Source organism: Myxocyprinus asiaticus, chromosome 17 (genome assembly GCF_019703515.2).
Source record: "Myxocyprinus asiaticus isolate MX2 ecotype Aquarium Trade chromosome 17, UBuf_Myxa_2, whole genome shotgun sequence".
NCBI classification, from domain to species: domain Eukaryota; kingdom Metazoa; phylum Chordata; class Actinopteri; order Cypriniformes; family Catostomidae; genus Myxocyprinus; species Myxocyprinus asiaticus.
The window spans coordinates 44,197,417-44,221,547 of NC_059360.1; the positions used below are offsets into that span (position 1 = coordinate 44,197,417).

General features: G+C 39.7%; 1 protein-coding gene across 3 annotated transcripts in view; it reads right to left on the reverse strand.

Annotated features, from left to right (window-relative positions):
• LOC127455486 (A-kinase anchor protein 6-like) overlaps nt 1-24,131 on the reverse strand; it is a 202,704-nt gene that overhangs the window by 49,592 nt on the left and 128,981 nt on the right. For 2 of the 3 annotated variants that reach the window (XM_051723427.1, XM_051723426.1), the window contains exon 9: nt 16,250-16,370. The exons of the other annotated variant lie outside the window; for it this stretch is intronic. In XM_051723427.1, the coding sequence (XP_051579387.1) occupies nt 16,250-16,370 (121 nt within the window). The remainder of the gene's footprint in view (nt 1-16,249; nt 16,371-24,131) is intronic. 3 annotated transcript variants of the gene reach the window in all.

Here is a 24,131-nt window from a genome sequence, read left to right on the forward strand (position 1 = left end):
GGTGGTCTGGTCCTCTCAATCTTGGGTCTTCTACCAGAGGTCAAGAATTTGAGGATTCACTGATAGCATACATACATCACTGAGATGTCTATTTGATGTGTGCGTTTATGTGGCCGACGTAATACATAGCGTAACTGCAAAATGTGACTAAAATATTCGCAGTCTGACGTTAGAACGACATTCAGCATGGGACATTTTATTCTGAACGTATAGGAATCCATTCTTTTTCAGATGTTAATCAGATGTTTGTACACAAACATGATGCTTGAAAAAGAATGCAAAGCTTTTAAAGTGACTGCAAAGCTTTTACATCACACCTGGGGCCAGATTCACAAAACTAAAATGTTCTTCTTATTTTGTGACTTAAAGGAATATTCCGGGTTCAACACAAGTTAAGCTCAATCGACAGCATTTGTGACTGATAATGTTGATTACCACAAATATGAATTTCAACTTTTGTTTTTTTTTTGTTTTTTTTATAAAAAGCAAATATCTGGGTTCCAGTGAGGCACTTACAATGGAAGTGAATGCGGCAGATACGTAAACATTAAAATAAGGCACAACACAAAAAAAATATGTGTATTAATATGATTAAGTGATATGTGATTATGATATGTGATAATATCACTTACTAACCTTTTCTGTGTAAAGTTATATGCAATTTTATAACTTCGTTGTCATGACAACGTGTTGCTGTAAACCCTAAAACCCTAAAACTACAATTTAAACAACATTAAAACTCAAATAATACCCAAGTTTTATTTTATTTTATGATTTTGCATGAATCTGGCCCCTGTGCACCCTGTGTGTCCCTCTCACGGAGTGCTCGCTAACAGAGAAAAATACAAACGGAGCCAAGCCGCAGTAAGAGAAGAGAACATAAAGTGGAAACAGAGAGAGAGACAGTTGTCCGTTGCTGTGGAGGTCTTTCCAGCATCCTGGAGTGGAGCCAGTCAAACAACAGGGGAGAAAAAACAACAACACAGCGCTCTGCCTGCCGTCCAGTCCAGAGAACAACTCCAACATTACATCATAGCATTAAAATGCCATTATGCCTCGCATTGAAAGGAACATAAAGACAGAGTTATTTAGGATATTTTCAGACATGGATGCAGTAAATCACTGTATCACTCTCACAGTCTTAACACCTCGGGACTATTTGCCACAGTGAGAGTACCGCCCCTGTGTGCCCCTCTCTGCTTTCAACTCATATGAGTAAACTTTCCCAAAGTCCCGCAGTGCATTCTTCAAGGCAAAAATGCAAATATTGCCTTCCTACTGCCTTGCTGCCTGCCTAGCTACTGGAAAATAGTATTGCAGAGCGTATATGTAATGTATATCAATATTGTACAAGTTCAGTGCCATTGTATCACCATTTAATGTCGCCACTCTACCATGGTACCAACATAATGAGTTTTTAGGGCATAGGGGACAGGGCATAATTTGGTTAAAGTATGACCTTTGACCTTTGATCTATGCATAACCTAATAACAAATGTTTATGTAGGCATTCAAATAATAATGCTCATTCTACAGTGATTTCATTTTTCTTTCGCATACTTATTAGAGAAAACCACTGTATCAAGATAATCAGACATAGAATTCATTATTCAAGCAGTATGGTTTGAATTACATTGGCAGAGAATGAGAGAACGAGAGAAGGACAGAAAACGAGAGGAGCTTTGTTTCGTTAATTAATCTCAGATCTAATTCCCAGCTGAGAATTTCGCCCAGGAACACTTCCTTGTAAATGATATGACTTCCTCTATTCAGCAGCCATATTTGTATTAGTGAATAATGCATGCAGTATAACACGACTCTATCCAAATTGCTGACCACAAAATATTCATTTTCTCTCAAATTCACCATCTCCAGGGTCTGATATCCAGAACAGAACACCTCCCAAACTAATGCAGCATTTATTTAGGGAACACTAACAAATGTGCCTGTTTTCTGAGGGAAATTGATAAAGCTATATACAGGAAATAAACTTATACTGGACTGTTTGAGAGTGTCTGTTAGGATAGTATGTGGGTTTCCAAGTTTCTGTATATGTGTTTAATAAAATAAAAAAAAAAAAATAAATAAAAAAAAAATAAATAAAATTAAATAAAACGCCTCTATTCTAAATAGCCTGTGGATGTTGTAGTGCCATCTACTGGTTTGAGCGTGTTAATGCATCACATTGTGATTTGGGATTAATGTAGAGCCCAGTGTCAATGTAAGAATGGTCAGTGAGTCTGCTCTCCTCATCTCTCCCTTCCTTTCATTTTCTCTACATCCTTTCCTTTCCTTTCCCTCTCCCTCACTTTCTTTTATTTTGTTATCTTTCTCTTCTCTCTTCCTTTCCATACCTTCCCTTTATTCCCTTCCAATAATGTCCTGCTCTCTTCCTATCATTTCCTTTTTCTTTTTCTGCTCCTTCCCTGTCATCTCCTTTCCTTACTTTCTTTCTTTTCTTTCCTTTTTCCCTCTCTTGCTATCATTTTCTTTTCCTTCTCTGCCCTCTACCTTTCCTACTTGTTCTTTCATTTTGTTTTCTTTATCTGCTCTCTTCCATACCATTCCTTTATTCTCTTCCTATCATATTCTCTTTTTTTCTCTGCTCTTTTCCTTAACTTTCCTTTCCCTTCTCACCTCTCTTCCTATCCTTTCCTGCTTTCTTCCTTTCATTTCCTTTTCCTATATTGTTCCTTTCCTTTCCTCTTCTTGCCTTTCCTTTCCTGCTCTCTTCCTTTCATTGCCTGCCCTCATGCTATCATTTCCTTTTCCTTCTCTGCTCTCTTCCTATCCTTTCCTGCTCTCTTTCTTTCCTTTCCTTTTCCTTCTCTACTTTATTCCTTTCCTCTCCTTCTCTGCCCTCTTTCATTCATTTTTTCCTTCTCTGCCATCTTTCTTAGTTTACCTTGCTGTACTCCTTTTCTTTTCTCTTCCTTTTCCTCTCCTCTTCTCTCTCCTAGAGAAACACATAATTTGGAATCAAACTCTGCATATATATTTGACCAGCTGGTTGACTTCAAGCCTGACAGTTCTCATACAAATGCTGGCAACAACATTCCCATCTATCGGCTGCTCATGTTTCTTATTTGACAAGTTTTTGAGTTAGGAAAAAAAGCAAAAGGAAGATGAGGAAGGTATAACAGGTATGATTTGCAGTCTGCAGTTAAAAACTTCCACTAATTTTGTCAGTGTTTTCTATACATCAGGTTGCGGTATGATACTTTTGTGCATTTATTCAAGTTAGATTTTCTATGTCTATTTATTATTTTGGTATCAACTAATTCCGATGAATTCATCCCTAAACATCACATAAAAACAGTTTTCATGTCTGTCAAACAGACTCTCCTGTATAAGTGGGTGGTTCTTGGCTAGAATAAGATGTAAACCAGATTATGTGTCTGTGTGTATATTGTGTTGGCATGTTTGTCTGTGTGTACGCACAGAATTATTTTCCTTCCATTCCTTTCTTACTTCCTTTTCTACCTTCCATCTTTCATTGTTATTTTCTCTTCCTTCCTTCCCTTTTATTTTTTATTTTACTTCCTGCCATCTTTCCCTCCTAGGCTGATAGTCAAAGTTTGTAAGACTACAAAATTGTTTGTGATTATGTGTCTGTGTGTATATTGTGTTTGCATGTTTGTCTGTATGTGTGCACAAGCGTAATTAAGTTTTAGAAGGAGGCAAAGAAGCAGGTGTGTGTGTGTGTGTGTGTGTGTGTGTGTGTGTGTGTGGTCATGCTCAATGAGTGTGCATCCGTGGGTGTTCTGCATTAGTGCTGTAATTAGTCAGCGTCCTGCAGAAAGATCCACAGGCCCCAGACGGCAACACCATAACAACTAACACACACAGAGACAACAAACCTGATAATTTTACCACACAAAACACCACACACACACAATTCCCTTCAACTACCCCTCATGATGAAGCATCTGAGATGAGACATTGAGAGACGCTGTAGGGGGACAAAACTACCCCACATCACATGCCAGCCAGTAACAAAACACAAAAACCCTGAATATTTATGCATATGTACTCCATCTGAGAGGGGATTAAGGGTGCAAGCTGAGAACAATGGACAGGGATAGTTCACCCACACAAATGAAAATTTTGTCATTTAATCACAATCATCAGAAAATCTCACTCTCATGTCACTTGAAATAAGTATGATGCTATTTGTTCAGTGGAACACACTGTTAGCTGGCAGAATTTTCTGTGAATACTAACTTCAAATTTTGGCCTGAAAAACTAAAAGAACTGCAGTTTTTGAAGAACAATATGTTGTCGACTCATAAGAGGTGGGTTTGCAATGCTAACCTTTAGTTTTCACTTACTCTAGGTATCAGAAAACTACAAACATGCTACAGTCTATTTCTGAGGGGTCGAGAAATGTGAGACCTAGTAAATGGTGAGAGCCGTAGGAGCAGCAGAACATGTCACATTTTTTATTACAAAACCCTAGTAAAGCCTTGGTGAAGAAACAGGAGCCTTCAAACAGCTTGTGCAGTGTCTGTCCTCCTCTCTCTTTCTCTGTCTGCCTCCCTCGCTTTCTGTCACTCTGATGCGTCTTCTCAGCTGTTCCTACACCTTCTCTCATCCCTCTCTACTTCTCCAGGTGTCTCTTCCTTCTCTTCTATCCCTCCTTTAAATAATTCATGGGCTGCGAGGACTGTATGGCTGTCTTTCCTGACAAACCGCATTTCACTTCTCACAGGCATCTTGTGGCTCTGCACCAAGTGTTCATGTTGCGCATAAATCTGGTCAGAATGAGTCGTCGATGTAATAGATACAGATGAGGGAACCGTGGTCTAAATTTTGGGCCTACTGTTGATTGTCAGGGTGGGAGGAGCGGATTGGAGTGCGGGAATGTGACAACTACGGCTGATCTCTTAACAGCTTTTGACCAGGGGTAGAGATTGATCTCGGAGTCTGCATCCAACAACTTGCAGGCTTGTTGTATCTCTCCCCTGTGGAATGTCTCTTGCTTTTTTTAATGTCCGTTTGCATCGCGAGCAGCCATCTGGTGCATAGACACAAACACACAATTATGCACACATGGGGTAGAGAAGGAAGGAAGAAAGATAGAAAGAAAGAAAGGGAAATTAAAAAATAAAAGGAAGATAGGAAGTGAAAAAATGAAAGATAGGAGGGAAAAATGGCAGGAGGGAAGAAAGGAAGGGAAGGAAGGAAGGGAGGAAGGAAGGGGAAATACAGTACATTCAGAAAGTATTCAGACCCCTTCATTTTTTTCACATTTTGTTATGTTGCAACCTTATGCTAAAATGCTTTAAATTATTTCTTTATTTTTTCACATCAATCTACACTCCATACCACATAATGACAAAGCCAAAACCTTTGGCAAATTCAATAGACAGGCACACACCTGTCTATAAAAGGTCTCACAGCTGAAAATGCATATCAGAACAAAAACCAAGCCATGAGGTCAAAGGTACTACCTGCAGAGCTCAGAGACAGGATTGTGTCAAGGCACAGATCTGTGGAAGGCTACAAAAAAGTTTGGTTGCAAAATTCCGAAGATTCCCAAGAGCACAGTGGTCTTCATAATTCTTAAATGGAAGAAGTTTGGTACAACCAGGACTCTTCCTAGAGCTGGCTGCCTGGCCAAACTGAGCAACTGGGGGAGAAGGGCCTTGGTAAGAGAGGTGACCATGAACCCGATGGCCAATCTGGTTGAGCTCAAGAGATCATGTGTGGTGGTGGAGTGGTGGTGGTGTAGTAGACTAAAGCACTGAACTGGTAAGCAAAAGCTTGTTGGTTCAATCCCCACAGCCACCACCATTGTGTCCTTGAGCAAGGCACTTAACTCCAGGTTGCTCCAGGGGGATTGTCCATGTAATAAGGGCACTGTAAGTCGCTTTGGATAAAAGCGTCTGCCAAATGCATAAATGTAAATGTAAATGTGTGTAGATGGGAGAAACTTGCAGAAGGACAACCATCACTGCAACACTCCACCGTTCTGGGCTTTATGGCTGAGTGGCCAGACAGAAGCCTCTCCTCAGTGCAAGACATGCAAAAAAAGCACCTCTCAGACTGTGAGAAACAAGATTCTCTGGTCTGATGAAACAAAGATCGAACTGTTTGGCCTCAATTCCAAGCATTATGTCTGGAGGAAACCTATGCAATACCATCCCAACGATGAAGCATGGTGGTAGCATCATGCTGTGGGGGTGTTTTTCAGTGGCGGGGACTGGTCAGGGTTGAAGGAAAGCATAATGCAGCAAAATACAGAGATATCCTTAATGAAAACCTGGTCCAGAGCGCTCAGGACCTCAGACTGGGCGGAAGGTTCACCTTCCAAAAGGACAATGACACCAAGCACACAGCCAAGACAATGCAAGAGTGGCTTAGGCACAACTCTGTGAATGTCCTTGAGTGGCCCAGCCAGAGCCCGAACTTGAACCCAATCGAACATCTCTGGAGAGAGCTGAAAATGGCTGTCCACCGACGGTCCCCATCCAACCTGACAGAGCTTGAAAGGATCTGCAGAGAATAATGGCAGAAAATCCCCAAATCCATGTGTGCAAAGCTTGTCGCATCATACCCAAAAAGACTTGAGGCTGGAATCACTGCCAAAGGTGCTTAAACTAAGTACTGAGTTAAGGGTCTGAATACTTATGTTAATGTGATATTTCAGTTTTTTCTTTTTAATAAATTTGTAAAGTTATAAAAAATATTTTTTTGCTTTGTCATTATGGGGTATGAAGTGTAGATTGATGTGGAAAAAAATTATAATTTAAAGCATTTTAGTATAAGTCTGCAACAAAACAAAATGTAAAAAAAAAAATGAAGGGGTCTGAATATTTTCTGAATGCACTGTAAGAATGAAGGAAGGAGGGCAGTGAGGAAGGAAGGAATGAATGAACGAAAGATGGAAGGAAAGGAAGGATGGGAGGGAAAAAAAGAAGATGAGAAGAAAATAAGAGAAGGAAAGGAAAATAAGAAATAAAGAAAGATTGGAAGGAAGGAAGGAAGGAAAGAATTAAGGAAGGAAGGAAGGAAGGAAGGGAAAACAGGAATGAAAGATGGGAAGGATGGCAGGAAGGTAGGAAGGAAGAAATGAAAGAACAAAAGATGGGAGGAAAGGATGGCAGGAAGGAAGGAAGATTAAAAATAAAAGGGAAGGAAGGAAGAGAAAATAACAATGAAAGAAAGGTGGGAGGGAAGGTGGGCAGGGAGGAAGGAACAAGTGCAGTAAGGAAGGAAGGAAGCAACAAAGGAAAGAAAGAAGAGATGATGGAGAGAGTGAAAGAAAGTACAGAGAGGAAGAGAGCATGTGTGTGTGTGGGATGTGTGTGTGTGTGTGTGTGTGTATATAAGAGAGAGTGTTTTCTCAGCTCCAACACTAGGCCCTTTGTGTTCAGGTCTGGCACCAAAAGCGCGCACACACACACACACACGCACACACACACACACACACACACAGACACACACACAGTGGCCTTGATAAAGTGTGTGCGCTCTCTGGCTGGATCTGAGAGCGATGGATATTAGATCAAAAGGTGTCAGGAGGGCAAGAGAGAGACGGGTGAGAAGAGGTCACTGTGAGGTAGCCAAGTGTGCACTGGATCAGCCAGAGGAGTTACCAATACACTCATAACTAAACATCAATGATACTTCTCATCTCCGCCTAAACTCCTTATCAAATACACTTTTTGGCAAGATCTCACAAGCTTTCACTCTCTCTCTCTCTCTCACACACACACACACACACACACACACTTTTTCCCAGCCAGAGTGCTGTCTCTCTTAAGTCTGCGATGAGCATTAATGCTTTTTTCCTCAAAGGACAGTCACTTTTTTGTCTGCCAAGCTGTAATGTATACTGTATATAGTTACAAACTGCACCGGAAGTGATATTGACTGTAACACTGCATCCATTTTAAATATTATACAAGATTAGAATTAGTGCTTCTCAAATCAGTGAATTTTCACAATAGCATGCCAAAGCTGCTTGGATGGCATCCTATTTCTGGTGGATTTTTGAAATATGCATTGATGTACGGTTTTGGGGTAATACTAACAGTTCTTATTATTAACAGTTTTCTTTCGACTTTATCACTTGTAGAAAAGTAGCTTTAAATGTAGAAAAGTTTTCTGGAGGTGAAAATCTCAGACATTTTGCGCAATTGCACCACTGTGCGGGCAACCCAGTTTCGAATCCAGCTTGGGTCATTTCCCGTTCATATCATATCACCCCTTCTTCACCCCGTTGGTTCCTGTGGCAAAAAGCCAAAATGTACACAAAAAGATAAATAATTAATGAAGATACAGTATATTGTATAGAATGGGAGTATTCTTTATTTGATGCATCATGGCACTTTCAGTGTAGATGGGATGTTTGCTTCCTGAGAAAAGAAAAAACACTTTCTGTTTACTTTTGGAAAGTAACACGGTTGCCCTGGCTACTAGAGACACTACAGCATTAAATGGTTCCATTGAGAAGCTTTTCAGATGAAGTGAGCCAGAGACCACTAAGAGAGAAAAAGAGATAGAGAGAGAGAGGAAGTGGAATTTATTTACCCTATAGAAAACATACAGGCCTAGAACAGAAACGAGAACACAACCGAAATGGAAGAGTACAAGATAAACGAATACAATGCAATCAAATTTAAAAAAAAATATCCATTAGTGATTACCTACATTAGCACATACTTGCTGAGGCTATTGCGAGTGTATATGCGTGTCCATAGTGCTGTATGAAAACGCTGTATGTGTATGTCTGTGGGTAATGGTGCATGCAGGTGCGCCCAAGAGTATTTGGAAATATTCGGCACATACCGCAGATTTGAACATGGGGGTCTTTGGAAATAGTCATAATGGGGGAAATAGTCATTTTGTTTGTGAGTAAGCTGAGCTCTATTCCAAGTCCTGGTGAGCTGTCTACCTAGACAGCATTTTAAGGCATCATAGGTGCACCACCGAAGCAAAAACTGTTCCAAAAGATGGAGAGAGAGAGAGAGCTGTGATGTTGTGACTCACATTAAATACCACCTGCTCCAGCTCTATAAAGCAGCAATGTGTCACACATAGCCTCTGTCGCTCCACCAAAACAGACCACCACCAACACACACACACACACACACACACACACACACGCCTGCTTCTACTGCCTTTACACTCCTGACAAAGAGCAAAACCACTACAAATATCTCTGTGCTTTATCATGAAGGAACAAGATAAATCAAGGACAATTCCTGACCATTCCAACAACAGACACCCACCTGTGTTTGGGTCAACATCGCAAATCCTGTCAAGAACATGTCCAGTTCACATTTTACCGCAAAATAAAAAAATACAAATACAAATACAAATATAATATATATATATATATATATATATATATATATATATATATATATATATATATTTTTTTTTATTATTATTTTATTTATTTTTTATTTTTTTGCTTTTAGACCTTTAGATTTAGAACTTTAAGACTGTTTGCATTATGACATCATTTTATGACAATTAAGCCCATTTCCCCTAAACTCCAGTCTTATTACTGTGATGCCAAAAAAAAAAAAAAAAAAAAAAAAAACATATTTGAATTTATATTTATACATTAGTATAAATATTTATACACCTTGGAAGTATTTGTTTTACTGGCTTTAAAGGGTTCTCGCCCTCATGTCATTAAAATGCCTTATTTTCTTATTTCTTTTGTGTAACACAAAAGGGAATATTTATAGCAGAATGACCAAGCGATTTCTAGATAATGAAAGTGAATGGTGACCATGGCTGTTAAACACGAATTTCAAGGCAAGATTCAGTCTGTTCCTCACACAAAGCTATCATATGGCTTCAGAAAATTTGGAATATTAGTCGTATTAACTATCTTTATAATGCTTTAAAAGTGCTTTTATGACGTTTTTAGGGCTTGACAGCCACTGGACTCTGATTTCATTCAGAGCAGCTCAGAAATTCTGCTAAACTTTGCAATTGTTGTTCCATGGAAGGAAGAAGCCATATACAGTTGTGCTCAAAAGTTTGCATACCCTGGCAGAAATTGTGAAATTTTGGCATTGATTTTGAAAATATGACTGATCATGCAAAAAAAAAACTGACTTTTATTTAAGGATAGTGATCATATGAAGCCATTTAATATCACATAGTTGTTTGGCTTATTTTTGAATCATAATGGTAACAGAAAACACCCAAATGGCCCTGATCAAAATGTTACATACCCTTGAATGTTTGGCCTTGTTACAGACACACAAGGTGACACACACAGGTTTAAATGGCAATTAAAGGTTAATTTCCCACACCTGTGGCTTTTAAAATTGCAATTAGTGTCTGTGTATAAATAGTCAATGAGTTTGTTCGCTCTCACGTGGATGCACTGAGCAGGCTAGATACTGAGCCATGGGGAGCAGAAAAGAACTGTCAAAAGACCTGCGTAACAAGGTAATGGAGCTTTATAAAGATGGAGAAGGATATAAAAAGATATCCAAAGCCTTGAAAATGCCAGTCAGTACTGTTCAATCACTTATTAAGAAGTGGAAAATTTGGGGATCTCTTGATACCAAGTCAAGGTCAGGTAGACCAAGAAAGATTTCAGCCACAACTGCCAGAAGAATTGTTCGGGATACAAAGAAAAACCCACAGGTAGTCTCAGGTCGGGCACTTCTCAGGCACCTTACAGTCTAGCTGATCCCACAAAAGCTCAATGGGTTTAAGATCCATAACACTCTTTTCCAATAATCTGTTGTCCAATGTCTGTGTTTCTTTGCCCACTCTAAGCTTTTCTTTTTGTATTTCTGTTTCAAAAGTGGCTTTTTCTTTACAATTCTTCCCATAAGGCCTGCACCCCTGAGTCTTCTCTTTACTGTTGTACATGAAACTGGTGTTGAGCGGGTAGAATTCAATGAAGCTGTCAGCTGAGGACATGTGAGGCATCTATTTCTCAAACTAGAGACTCTAATGTACTTATCCTCTTGTTTAGTTGTACATCTGGCCTTCCACATCTCTTTCTGTCCTTGTTAGAGCCAGTTGTCCGTTGTCTTTGAAGACTGTAGCGTACACCTTTGTATGAAATCTTCAGTTGTATGGCAATTTCAAGCATTGTATAGCCTTCTTTCCTCAAAACAATGATTGACTGACGGGTTTCTAGAGAGAGCGGTTTCTTTTTTGCCATTTTTTACCTAATATTGACCTGAAGACATGTCAGTCTATTGCATACTGTGGCAACTTGAAAACAAACACAAAGACAATGTTAAGCTTCATTTAATAAACCAAATAGCTTTCAACTGTGTTTGATATAATGGAAAGTGATTTTCTAGTACCAAATTAGCAATTTAGCATGATTACTCAAGATTAAGGTGTTGGAGTGATGGCTGCTGGAAATGGGAAAGTTCACCCCAAAATTTAAATTCTCTCATCACCCTTGTATCATCACAGATGTGTATGACTTTCTTCTATTGAACACAAACAAAGATTTTTAGAAGAATATCTTAGCTCTGTAGGTCCATAAAATGCAAGTGAATGGTGCAAAAATGGTCCAGAAAGCAAATAAAGGCACAAAAAACTAAATCTAATATGCTCCGAAGTTCTTCAAATAATATATGAAGGTGCTCTTGAATGAGGAAATAATAATCCAATAAGAAAAAGGAAAATCAAGGCACACTTCCAGATCAAAAATATAGTAAAAGCCTTTATTGTCAATGGCTATAACAATAGTTAAAAACTTTTTGGCAAAAACTTTTTGGCACATAAAGGCAACTTTAAAGTAATCCATAAGACTCCAGTGGTTAAATCCATATTTTAAGAAGCGATATGATTGGTGTGGATGAGAAACAGATCAATATTTAAGTCCTTTTTACTATAACTCTCCGCTTTCACATTCTTCTTTTACTTTTGTTTTCGGCAGTTCTCATTCATCATGCATATTGCCACTTACTGACAGGGAGGGTAATTTATAGTAAAAAAGGACTTAAATATTGATCTGTTTCTCAGCCACACCTATCACATTGCTTCTGAAGACATGGATTAAACCACTAGTGTCGTATGGATCACTTTTCTACTGCCTTTATGTGCTTTTTGGACCTTCAAATTTCTGTCCACCATTCACTTGCATTGTATCAACTTACAGAGCTGAGATATTCTTCTAAATTTTTTTAATGAAAAGCAGTATGAAGTATGTGATGATAAATGTTTCAGACAGTAGAATACCACACTGTTAGCATACAATCTTACTATGATGTTTAAAGGTGCTGCAATAGATTTTAGCCGTTCTACTTCCACAAGACTGAGCCTTTGAATTAGCCACACCCCTCTTTCCAAAACCCAGCTCTCCAAAGATACCAAATGAGCTTTATTGAGACCATCATTGTGCAGAAACGGTTGTTAAAAACAACAGCAGCAAAATAGCGCCCTCAACTGACAAATGTTATGAGCAACACGGCATAAAAATGGCATTAAGCCACAATAATTCACTGCAACTACAATACTATGAGAACGCATAAAATGATTGACAGGCAGAAAGCATCAGAGACCGTGGCCCGCGGACACATTTTTGTTTGCTGTTTACAGAGTCTAGAGCTGTCACAGAGATAAGTGAGACATCTCACAACACTTATTTCATTAATATCTTTCAGGGAGTAGGAAAATGTTTTGCATACCTTTCCATTAAAAAAAATAGCTGACAACACCTTTAATTCAGCAAGTGGCGTCCAGTTATCATCTCAGACATAAATACAGTTATTTTGCATTTTTTATATAATTTTGTGTAAGACTGTCTTAACTTTTGGCAGTCTGAACAAATAATGAAGGTACTGCTTACTGCACCGTATACTCTGAATACTTTGTTTGTTTTTTTAGTATGTGAAACCATAAGAATTATGCAACGATAAACATTTAGAACAGCAGCTATTGTCTAGTTATCATCTTGGAACAAATGTGGTAATTTTGTGTTAAATCCAATTTTGTGTAACTTTTTTAACAGACTGATAACATAATAAGTCAAAAAACAGCTAGTTAAACATGGATGATGTCACTTCCAGTTCTTTAATAACACCAGAAATATTAAGAAAACTTGCATACAGTGCACATTATACATACTGCAAAAAAGTATGAGTAGTATGATGGTAGTATACTATACTGAAAATACTACTCTTAATATTTCTGACTTATATGTCAGAATATGCTATTCCGAACTTGTACAAATATGGTTGTCCAAGATGATAAAAATGGGAAATCTTTTAAAACTCTAGTTTAAAACACATGTATCAAGTTCGTAGAGTGTAATATTTGTATATATGTTGGTTTCATACATTTTTGAAAAACATTAATAACATTTTCTACAAAAAAAATGCACTTAAAAATGTCAAGTAATGTAACCATCAAGTAAAAGGTACTGAAAAATGTCAAGTAATGTAACCATCAAGTAAAAGGTACTGAAATACTTTCCTTGCTCTTTGAATACACACGAGTGAATACAACATAATCATTAATTGCAAAAATGTTCTACGTTAAAAATATTTATCACAAATATGAATGTTAGAGTCACGTATATCAAGAAGTTTTCTTACGGTTACTCCATTTTACCTGAATAAAAACATAAAAATGCCATAATATCTGACTTTTTTAAGAATTTCAGCTTTTAGGGGCCTGGGTAGCTCAGCGAGTAAAGATGCTGACTACCACCTAGAGTCACGAGTTCGAATCCAGGGTGTGCTGAGTGACTCCAGCCAGGTCTCCTAAGCAACCAAATTGGCTCGGTTGCTAGGGAGGGTAGAGTCACATGAGGTAACCTCCTCGTGGTCGCTATAATGTGTGGTTCTCGCTCTCGGTGGGGCACATGGTGAGTTGTGTGTGGATGCCGTGGAGAATAGTGTGAAGCCTCCACACCCACTATGTCTCCGTGGTAACGCCCTCAACAAGCCACGTGATAAGATGCGCGGATTGATGGTCTCAGATGCGGAGACAACTGAGATTCGACCTCCGCCACCCGGATTGAGGCGAGTCACAATGCCACCACAAGGACTTAGAGCGCACTGGGAAAGGGGCATTCCAAAGTGAGTAGCAAAAAAGGAAAGAAGAATTTCAGCTATTAATGAGACTTTTTTTTTTTTTAAATATCAAAATGACTTTGAACTTTTTGCATGAATTGCATTTTCAGATCCAGACAAATGAGTGTCACGTCATTGACCCAAACTGCACATTTTGTAGCAGCTCACCCAGGTATTTTATGCATATAGAAAGCTTGCATACTATGCACAGTAAACATACTGCATACTATAAAAAAGTATGAGTAGTATGAAAGCATGCTATTTCCAGTGCACCCTAAGACTAAAAGTCTTTTATGGAAAGTTAAAAGAAAATGCAGAAACCAGGTTGATTTTTCTTTCTCTCTTACTGTAATATATGACTAATGGCGGGGTCAGCGTGCCCGATGAGCGGAAAGATTAGTTCTGACCTTGAATGTGACCTCCACAGGTTTCGACAGGAAAGAGAGGGGGAGGAGGAATAATGGCTCACCGTTATTTCACTCGTCATAAGGGCTTGTTTCCAGTCCATGTGTGTGTGTGTGTGTGTGTGTGTGTGTGTGTGTGTGTGTGTGTGTGTGTGTGTTGGGGGGGCTTATTAATTCCATTTCTTTATGATTCACAATATGCTCTTTTGAAATATGCCATATGCTTGGAGCAATTGCGGGATGAAGAGTGTCGGAATCAGTCCGGTAAAGAATTCCAAAATGAGACTGATTTACGGTCTGTAGCTCCCGGTGAGTCAGGTTTTCTACCACCCCATTTTCCCCCCCGATAAACTCCCCCAGCATGGCAAACAGCATGCCGTCCGGCCACGACTCGGTCTACACATGTACCCCTCTCCCGATCAATCCAACATACCGTCCTGATAACGCGTCACAGGAGAGAACCCCGCAAAAAACAGATAACAAACATGGCAGGCAAGTACCTATTTATTAGAGCAGGTGGGCATGCAATCAATACAAAAGACCGAAATCAGTTTGTTTTAATCATGAACAAACATACTGACCTAACACAATACAAGACACTTTATCTGGGACTAATAAAAATTCATGGACTGCAAACAGGGTGAGGTACTATCTCGTCTTTGCAGTCTCACTCTCTCTTGTTTCTCCTAAAGGAACTTTTACTGAAATGTGTTAAAATGACAAAAGGAGAATCGTGGCCAACAAAACGCACCAAAAGAGCTTTGCAGCGACCGCCCACTTGTATGGCTCACTGAGGATGAGTTGATCTCCCTACAATAAACGTAAAACATTTTGTTTCTATTCTTATAATCAACAACTTTAAATCAATTGTTTTATATCATTACATCATTTTTAATTCGATTATGTCATTCACAATGCTTTATGGGATTGTAGTTCATTCCCTCATGAAAGACACTAAGTACACAGTCTTCTACCTTTGTCTTTTTGTCCGATTTTCAAATACTATAAATCAAAGTTTGTAATGTTGTGATTCACCTAGGAGCTGGTTGGTTTGATTCATGTCTTAGAACTCTTTTATGAAGGATTTTATTAAATCCCTATGGAAAAAAATTAATAGGAAAAATACTTCCGGAACCAAGACTGCTGAAAAAGTGGACGGGAACTGTTGCACTCTTTTATTAGTCAGTATCAGGAGGAGGGGACATTCATATTCTAGCAAGCTTTTTTTTTTTTATCGGACACTTTCAATGAATGCAAGATCAACAATCATCAGTATATTTAATCTTAAAGGGATAGTTCACCCAAAAATGAAAATTGTGTCATCATTTACTCACACTCATGTTGTTCCATACCCATATCCGTAAGACTTTTTTTATTACATGTAACACAAAAGGAGATGTTAGGCAGATAGTTAGACACAGTCACCATTCAGTTTCATTGCAATCTTTTCATTACAATGAAAGTGAATGGTGACTGAGGTTAACATTGTGCCTAACATCTATGTGTTCTGCAGTAAACAGAAATTCATACGAGTTTTGGAACAACATGAAGGTGAGTAAATGATGACAGAATATACATTTTTGGGTGAACTATCCCTTTAAGGGGCACAATGGTGTTCAAGGGCTTATAAATCACCCCTTCGAAACTATAACCTTCGGGTCACAAACCAGACCACTAATACCACTTTAACCACTAAGCCGCAGCATCCCACTTGCTATATCCAAAAAATGTTTTACAGCAACACCGATACATCAAGCTCACCATTTACCGTAAACCACATGGATTAATCAAACTAATCACACAAAAGTCTCTATTCACCCACCTTATACAGGTGATGCTGCTGTTCCTCTGACATCATCAGATCGTGGCTGTCTGTAACTATGGATTCCATATCCATCAGCCAATCCCAGAGCTCCTGGTACTCTGCCTCAAACTCTGATAGGCTGGGTGGAAAAAGGAAATGTAGTACAATTATTTAAAACATGGCAGTTTTTGTCTAAGATTAGTAGTGGTCTCTTACTGTTCACTGGTTTTCTGGCTCAGGTGAGGTCTAGGGAGGCTGCCTTATGGACATATTTTACTGGGTGAATATTTGACAAGTGGAGGTAATTACACAAGCCCGTTAGCGGGCGGTGCACCGAGGCTCAGTGCATCGTGGGTATGTGAAGTGTGAAAGATCGACGAGCACAAGGGATCTTTAACCTGAGTGACGGCTTGTGAGCCAGAACATCTTAATTAAACATGACTTCACCTCCTGATCGCTCAACGCTGCCTTCAGCTCCACAGTGAATGCACATCAAATATTTCTTAACAGAACAAGGACGACTGTATGTGAATATTTTTACACTATAGCCGTACAGGCTAGACTCACACTCATAAATGCACAAACATCATTACACATGCACAAACAAACATATTAGCATCTAAACTTTGCTTAGATTTTCGCCTCAGCAGGAGGGCCACGTTTATAAACATTAGCCTGAAAATTGTTTTGAATTTGCGTAGCGTTCGAGCGCTTTGACAGTTATGTCAAACTAGCACCACTTTCCCTCCTCGTGCTTTTCAAGCAGTCCTCTTGTCCCTGAAGAAGAAAAAAAAACCTATGAATGAAATTACACAAATAACGATCAAAAAACGCTGGATGAGAAATTTCCAACATTTCCTTTTTATTACAATTCAGAGCAGACAAAAAAGAAAAAAGAAAGTGGCAGCACATGCAAAATTACAACAAGGATGGTGGTGCAAATTAGCATTTCCAAGCAGGCACTGATTAAACAAAATGACATTGGGAGTACGTGGAAAATTTGAGCTGTATTTGTACGCAAAGCACTGATCAGAACAAAACAGCAAAGACAGCAAATTAAAAAAACAGTCAGACATGTGCAGGGGAAGTGCGAAGTCTCCCTCAGGCACTGCGCCGACGACTGATATTAAAACTCAATATGCTGTTTGCGAGTTAAACAGACAAGCATATTTCTGTATTCTCACATACTGTATTGTTTTTCATAATCTTTTTTTTTTCTTCACCTCACTAACATAAATCTAAATGCCTGTAAAACATGCTCTGGGGGCATCCAAACAACATTAACAACGAATAACGAAAAACAAGCAGGAGAAAAAAATGCGAGATCCATTTAGCAGACGTGCATCGTGGGGTTTTGATCTGTCAGCATTATTTTTTTTCTTGCTCGCTTTGGGTTGTGAGCACAACTGTTGTACATCCTTTCTAAAACAATGAACCCCCTAACCTGTGTGAATCTCACAAAAACATGTCCACATTTCACCCAAAATTTAAAAGGAAAAAAAACATTTATTTTGTAAAAAGAAAATTAAGTCTTTAAGATTTAAGATTTTTTCATTGTCAAATTACAATGAAAAAACAAGCCTCATTGCTTTAACGTTTCCGGACATTTAACTTTTGTGGGGTTTTTTCTATCTTTTTTCTTTTTTTCTTTTATTAAATCAAGGCTGTAGAACAAATACTACCATGATCTACAGTATAATACTTTACCATTTAAAATATATTATTAGAAATTTTAATAGATATAAATTATAATAATAAACCATCATTTATTTTTTATTATTATAATTTTTTTTATCCCCTTTCTCCCCAATTTGGAATGCTCAATTCCCACTACTTAGTGGGTCCTCTTGGTGGCGTGGTTACTCACCTCAATCCGGGTGACAGAGGACAAGTCTCAGTTGCCTCCGCTTCTGAGACCGTCAATCTGCGCATCTTATCACATGCTTTGCTGTGCATGACACTGCGGAGACTCCCAGCATGTGGAGGCTCATGCTACTCTCCGCGATCCACGCACAACTGAGAGCGAGAACCACTAATCGCAACCACGAGGAGGTTACCCCATGTGACTCTACCCTCCGTAGCAACCGGGCCAATTTGGTTGCTTAGAAGACCTGGCTGGAGTCACTTAGCACACGCTGGATTCGAACTCATGGTTCCAGGGATGGTAGTCAGCGTCAATACTCGCTGAGCTACACAGGCCCCATAAACTATCATTTTAATAATAAATTATTATTCAATAAATTGCAATACATTTCAAATAGATTTAATTAAAAAAATTATTAAATCAGCATAAATTTGAGGCAGTACAACAAATAATACCATGATTTATAAATAATTTAAAATGTAAATAAAATTATCAGAAATTTGAATAGAAATAAATAATAAACTATAATTTTAATAATAATTAATAATAAATTATTATTCAATAAATTTAAATACATTTTTTTATATACTGTATTTAATATAATTATTTTTCAATTAAATCAGCATAAATTTAAGGCAGTACGACAAATACTACCATGATATATAAATATTTCACAGTTTAAATTGTATTAATTAAATAGAATAAGTTATAATAAATATAAATAATAAATAAATAATACATTAATTTAAAATAAATGTAATAGAAATAAATTACATTTAATAAAAAAATGTAAATCAGCATAAAGGCAGTACAACAAATACTACCATGATGTATTATATATATATATATGTATCAGTATACACTATATATGATTTTTTGAATTACCCATAATAAGGGGGATGCTTAATTGTCATGAGAATAATGTTACAGGGCAAACATTTTCAAATAGGTTTCCGAATACTCCCCCATATACCACTGGTCAGGCAAACAAACAGTCCCGCCCCAAACTCCCTCCATTATTTGAGATAAGGTTGCTATGTTGAGCTGGTTGGGGTGATCAAACAAACAAAAGAGTAATGTTTTGATAGCATAACAGTGTTAACACTTATCAGGGAAATTAACCTACGAATAGTTGTCTTTGCATATTGAGCTGGCAGATTAAAAAGTGAGTTAACATTAAAAAATACACACATTATTTAAAATATATATATATCATTTATTTTTTATTTTGGCGATAAATATGACCCAAACTTGTTCTTGACAGGTTTCATGAGATTTACCCACCTGTCCTTTAGATCTCTAACTATGCTTTTCTCTGCCCAGGGTCTGTGCATGGAGCAGTTTTGTCAAAATGCATTAAACGTTAGCTGTTTGAAACCAGCTCACCCAGGTCAACATTGAACGGACACTCCTGTGAGACTGAAATGGAAGCCTCTCTGTTTTTCTTTCTTTTCAAATCCATTTAACATTAACTTGGTCCCCACTCAACACTGCCACCACCTTTCTAAGAGGGGGAGGTGCATTAATTCATCAGCTCACCCCATAGCACAGTTCACCACAAGCCTCACATGGAAAGGTTGGCCAGCTCTATTGACACACCTCACATCTCATGTCAAGTGACAGTTTTATAGATAGAGCTCTTTAATCTATGGTGCTAATCCCTGGCGCCCAATGCAGGGGACTTAACATCTCTTTTTCACCACTGTCTGTTATGATCCTTTTGATTTTTCTCTCCTGGAGAGAAGATTCCCAAATGACAGGTGAGCGAGGTTCAGGGTTGGGAAAGCTAAGCTAAAAAAGTATTTAGCTACACTACAAGCTACTAATAATAAATAGCTAACTACATTCAAGCTATCTGAGGAAGAATTTTTTTATTTTTTATAATATAACTATAAAATTATATTAATTAATTAATTATTGTAATTAGAATAATATTGATTGGCACAAAAACAATGAAGATTTCAATTAGAGCGACACTAAAAAATTAGGGTAACAACTTTTAATTTAACAAATACAACATATATTATATAAGTTTATATTAAACACAGCTAAAAACAACTTATTCTAAATGAAACATTAAACATAGTTATTAACAACAACTATTAACTAAACATTTAGCTTCAAAAAGGAAGACACAGTGACTTTTGCGGATTCAAATGAATCAGTGAATCGTTTATGTGAACTGGTTCATTTACAGGAACCGTCCAAACTAACCAATTAAATTTAATGAATTAGACTTCCCAACACTATGTAAATGTATAAGTGAATTGGTGAATCGTTCAATTTAACCAGTTCATTTACAAGAAACTTTGTAACGAAAGAATTCACTAAAATGTTCTGGATTTCTAAAGGTTACATATGAGAACGTTTTTTTTTTTTTTGTTTTTTTTTACAGAAAATGTCTCGGGTTACTTGACTGTAACCCTTGTTCCCTGAAAAAGCGGAACGAGATGATGTGCTTGATTCAGCGCTTATGGGAACGTCTTTAGGAGTGACCAGCTGTGAATATGTGTGCAACACGTCAATGAAATTGACTAGAACCTTTATAGCCTCTGTTGGTGACATCATCAGAATGCGCCAGTACCAGGGGCTATAAATAGATGTGCCACAGGCGCATCGTCAGGTATATTTGTCTGAAGAGCAGTCCTGGGACATCCTGAGTGCGGCAATGAAGCGCAACATCTCGTTCCGCTTTTTCAGGGAACAAGGGTTACAGTCAAGTAAACCGAGACGTTCCCTGTCAAAAGCTACACTTAATCCTGCACTTGATTCAGTGCTAATGGGAATGAGAATACCCACGCCGCCACACTGTGGGTGTCTGGACCCCTTACAGTTGTGTAGTGTGTGCTCACAAGAACGCGAAAGGTTTCAGACATGAGCTTGTGATGTTGACTCAAGGACGTGAGAGCCCAGAGTGGCATGAACATCCAAACTATAAAATCTTATGAATGTGTGCGGAGAGGACCAGCCTGCCGCATTACAAACATGCTGCAGAGGTGCACCCCCCACCAAAGCTTTAGAAGAAGTGAACCCCCTGGTAGAATGAGCCCTGCTGCCTACTGCCGAAGCTTGACTGCGCGCCTCATAGGCAAGGGCAATAGCATCCCTCACCCAGTGTTACATTGTCTGTTTTGTGGCAGCTGCCCCCCTGTTACGGCCCCCATGACAAACGAATAGTTGCCCTGACTTACGCCACTGGCTAGTATGGTGGATGTATGCCTGAAAAGCACAGACTGGACACAGTCTGTGAAGTTTCTCCTGATCCGGCGTTGTGAACGGTGGAGAACAGAAGGCCTCAAGAGTGACCAGATGTACGGTCGAGAAAGGAACCTTAGGCAGGTAGTCAGGATGAGGATGCGATATTGCTTTCGCCATTCCTGGGGCAAAGTCTAAGCAGGATGGCAAGACAGACAGAGCCTGCAAATCCCCAATTCTTTTTAAAGAAGTGATAGCCATAAGAAAAACCATCTTTAGAGTCAGGAGCTTGTCAGACACCGACTCTAGAGGTTCAAAGGGGGTCTCAACCAGACCCAGACTATAGCTAAGTCCCATGAAGGGATCCTGGTTCTAACGGGAGTCCTCAGTCGCATGGCCCCATGAACGAAGCAAACAAGCAAAGGATGTTTCCCCAGTGGCACCCCGTCAATCAAGGCATGGCAAGCCAACAGAGCGGCCACATAAACCCTGAGAGTGGCAGGGCATGTTAATTTTTCCTGCAGGAAGTCCAGAACTGAAGCAATCTGGCAGTTAACTGGATCTGCATTATGTGCAGTGCACCACCTTTCAAAGACACAAAAGTTATTGGCATAACTTTTTATAGTGGAAGGAGCCCTAGCACTCAGAATGGTCTCAATAACTTCAGGTGAAAACCCAGTGTCCCTCAGTTGGTACCCTTCAGGGTCCAAACATGAAGGTTCCACAGCTCGGGCCGGGGATGAAATATTGTCCCCTGCACTTGAGACAGAAGGTCTCTCCTCTCCGGTATCACCTGAGGTGAGCTGTCGAGGAGAGATATTATCTCTGAGAACCATACTCTGTTCGGCCAACGCGGCGCTATCAGTAAGAGGCAAGATCCTTGTTAACGAACTCTGGCTAGAACTCCCGGGAGCAGAGAAACCGGAAGAAACGCATACAGGCGCATTTTGGGCCATGTATGTGCCGTTGTGTCCAGACCCAGGGGGGCTGGGTGACTCAGAGAGAAGTAGAGGGAACATTGCGCCATCTGTTGGGAGGTGAAGAGGTCCACCTCTGCTTCATAAAATCTTAACCAGATTTCACTACCTCGGGGTGGAGTTTCCATTCTCCCGTTGGTATTTTCTGTCTGGACAGCAAATCCGCTCCCACATTCAGGCATCCAGGGATATATACTACTTTGAGTGACAAGAGCTTGCCCTGGGCCCAAAGAAAAATCTGCCATGCTAGTCTGTTTAGCTGGCACGAACGCAGACCTCCTTGGTGATTTATGTAAGAGACTGCCGCTGTGTTGTCCACCCACACCAGGACATGCCAGCCTCTCAGATGCTGGAGTAAGTACTTCAGGGCCAGAAATACAGCCATCAACTCGTGACAGTTGATGTGCCAATCGAGCTGATGACCCTCCCATTCCCCTTGAGCTGGACAACCACTTAAGACCGCTCCCCAGCCCGACAGGGAGGCGTCTGTTGTTTGCAATCTGCGACAGCAAGATGCACCTAGAGTGGAACCCAAGGCTAGGAACCGGGTTCTGAGCCACATAGAGAGGGTACGTAGCCCACGGCGCGTAACCCTTATCTGCCTTCGGGGATTTGGCCCTTGGATGAAATCCCCTGGCTTTGAGCCACAACTGAAACAGTCTCATATGCAAAAGGCCCATAGGGATCACAGAGGACGCAGATGCCATGAGACCTAACATTCGTTGATACTGAAGAACAGTACAATCTTGGTCTGGCCTGACTTTGCTCAGGGTATTCTGAATGGTCTCAATTCGAGCGGGAGACAGCTGTGCCCGCATCGTGATCAAATTCCATACGATCCCTAAATATGTCGTTCTCTGGGCAGGAGAAAGAACGCTTTTCTTGTCGTTGAGTCTCAACACCAGAGAAACTAGATAAGCTAAGATGACATTTCTGTGCTGTAATGCCAGTTCTTGCAATTGTGCTAGTATCAGACAGTCGTCTATGTAATTCAAAATGCGGATGCCCTGGAGTCGCAATGGAGCCAGTGCTGCATCCATGTACTTTGTGTATGTGCGAGGTGATAAGGTTAGGCCGAATAGAAGAACCCGATATTGGTAAGCTTCGCCCCCGAAAGCAAACCTCAGGAACTTCCTGTGTTGTGGCAGTATTTCTATATGAAAGTATGCGTCCATGAGATCGATCGTGACTAACCAGTCGCAATGTTGAATTTGTGACATGATCGTCTTGACAGTTAGCATCTTGAACTTGAGCACCTTGACTGAGCGGTTCAAGCCTCGAAGATCTAAAATCGGCCACAATCCCCCATCCTTCTTGGGAACCAGGAAGTATCTGCTGTAGTAACCTGTCTCTCTCTCTGGAAGGGGAATATGTTCTATGGCCCCTTTGACCAGAAGAGATTGCAGCTCTTGTGCACAGTAAATGTGCTTGTTCCGGTTTCACGGTAGTGGGGACCACACCGTTGAAACATGGAGGACGGCGAACGAATTGAATTCTGTAGCCCTTTTCTACTGTCTTTAGGACTCACATAGAAATACCTGGCAGTAGCTTCCACACTGCCAGGTTCTCTGAAATGGATACCAATTTTGATACTTCCCGTTGGATGTTCTGTGTCCTGGGGGACAACAGGAAGCATCGGAACACTCAACATTTCACTGTAAACTGCTGCCCCCCGAAACACCAGAGGCGGTGGGGATGGAGATGTTTCATGGGGGTGTCGGGAAGGAGCGGATAGATGTTTTGCGCGCCCCGTCCCGAGGGGGGCTACCCCCACAATGCTGTGCCTAAGACCGTCAGGACTTCTTCTTTTTGGAAATAATGGTCCTGAGGTCTTGCTTTGGAGGCTGCTGAGGGCGACGAGCCG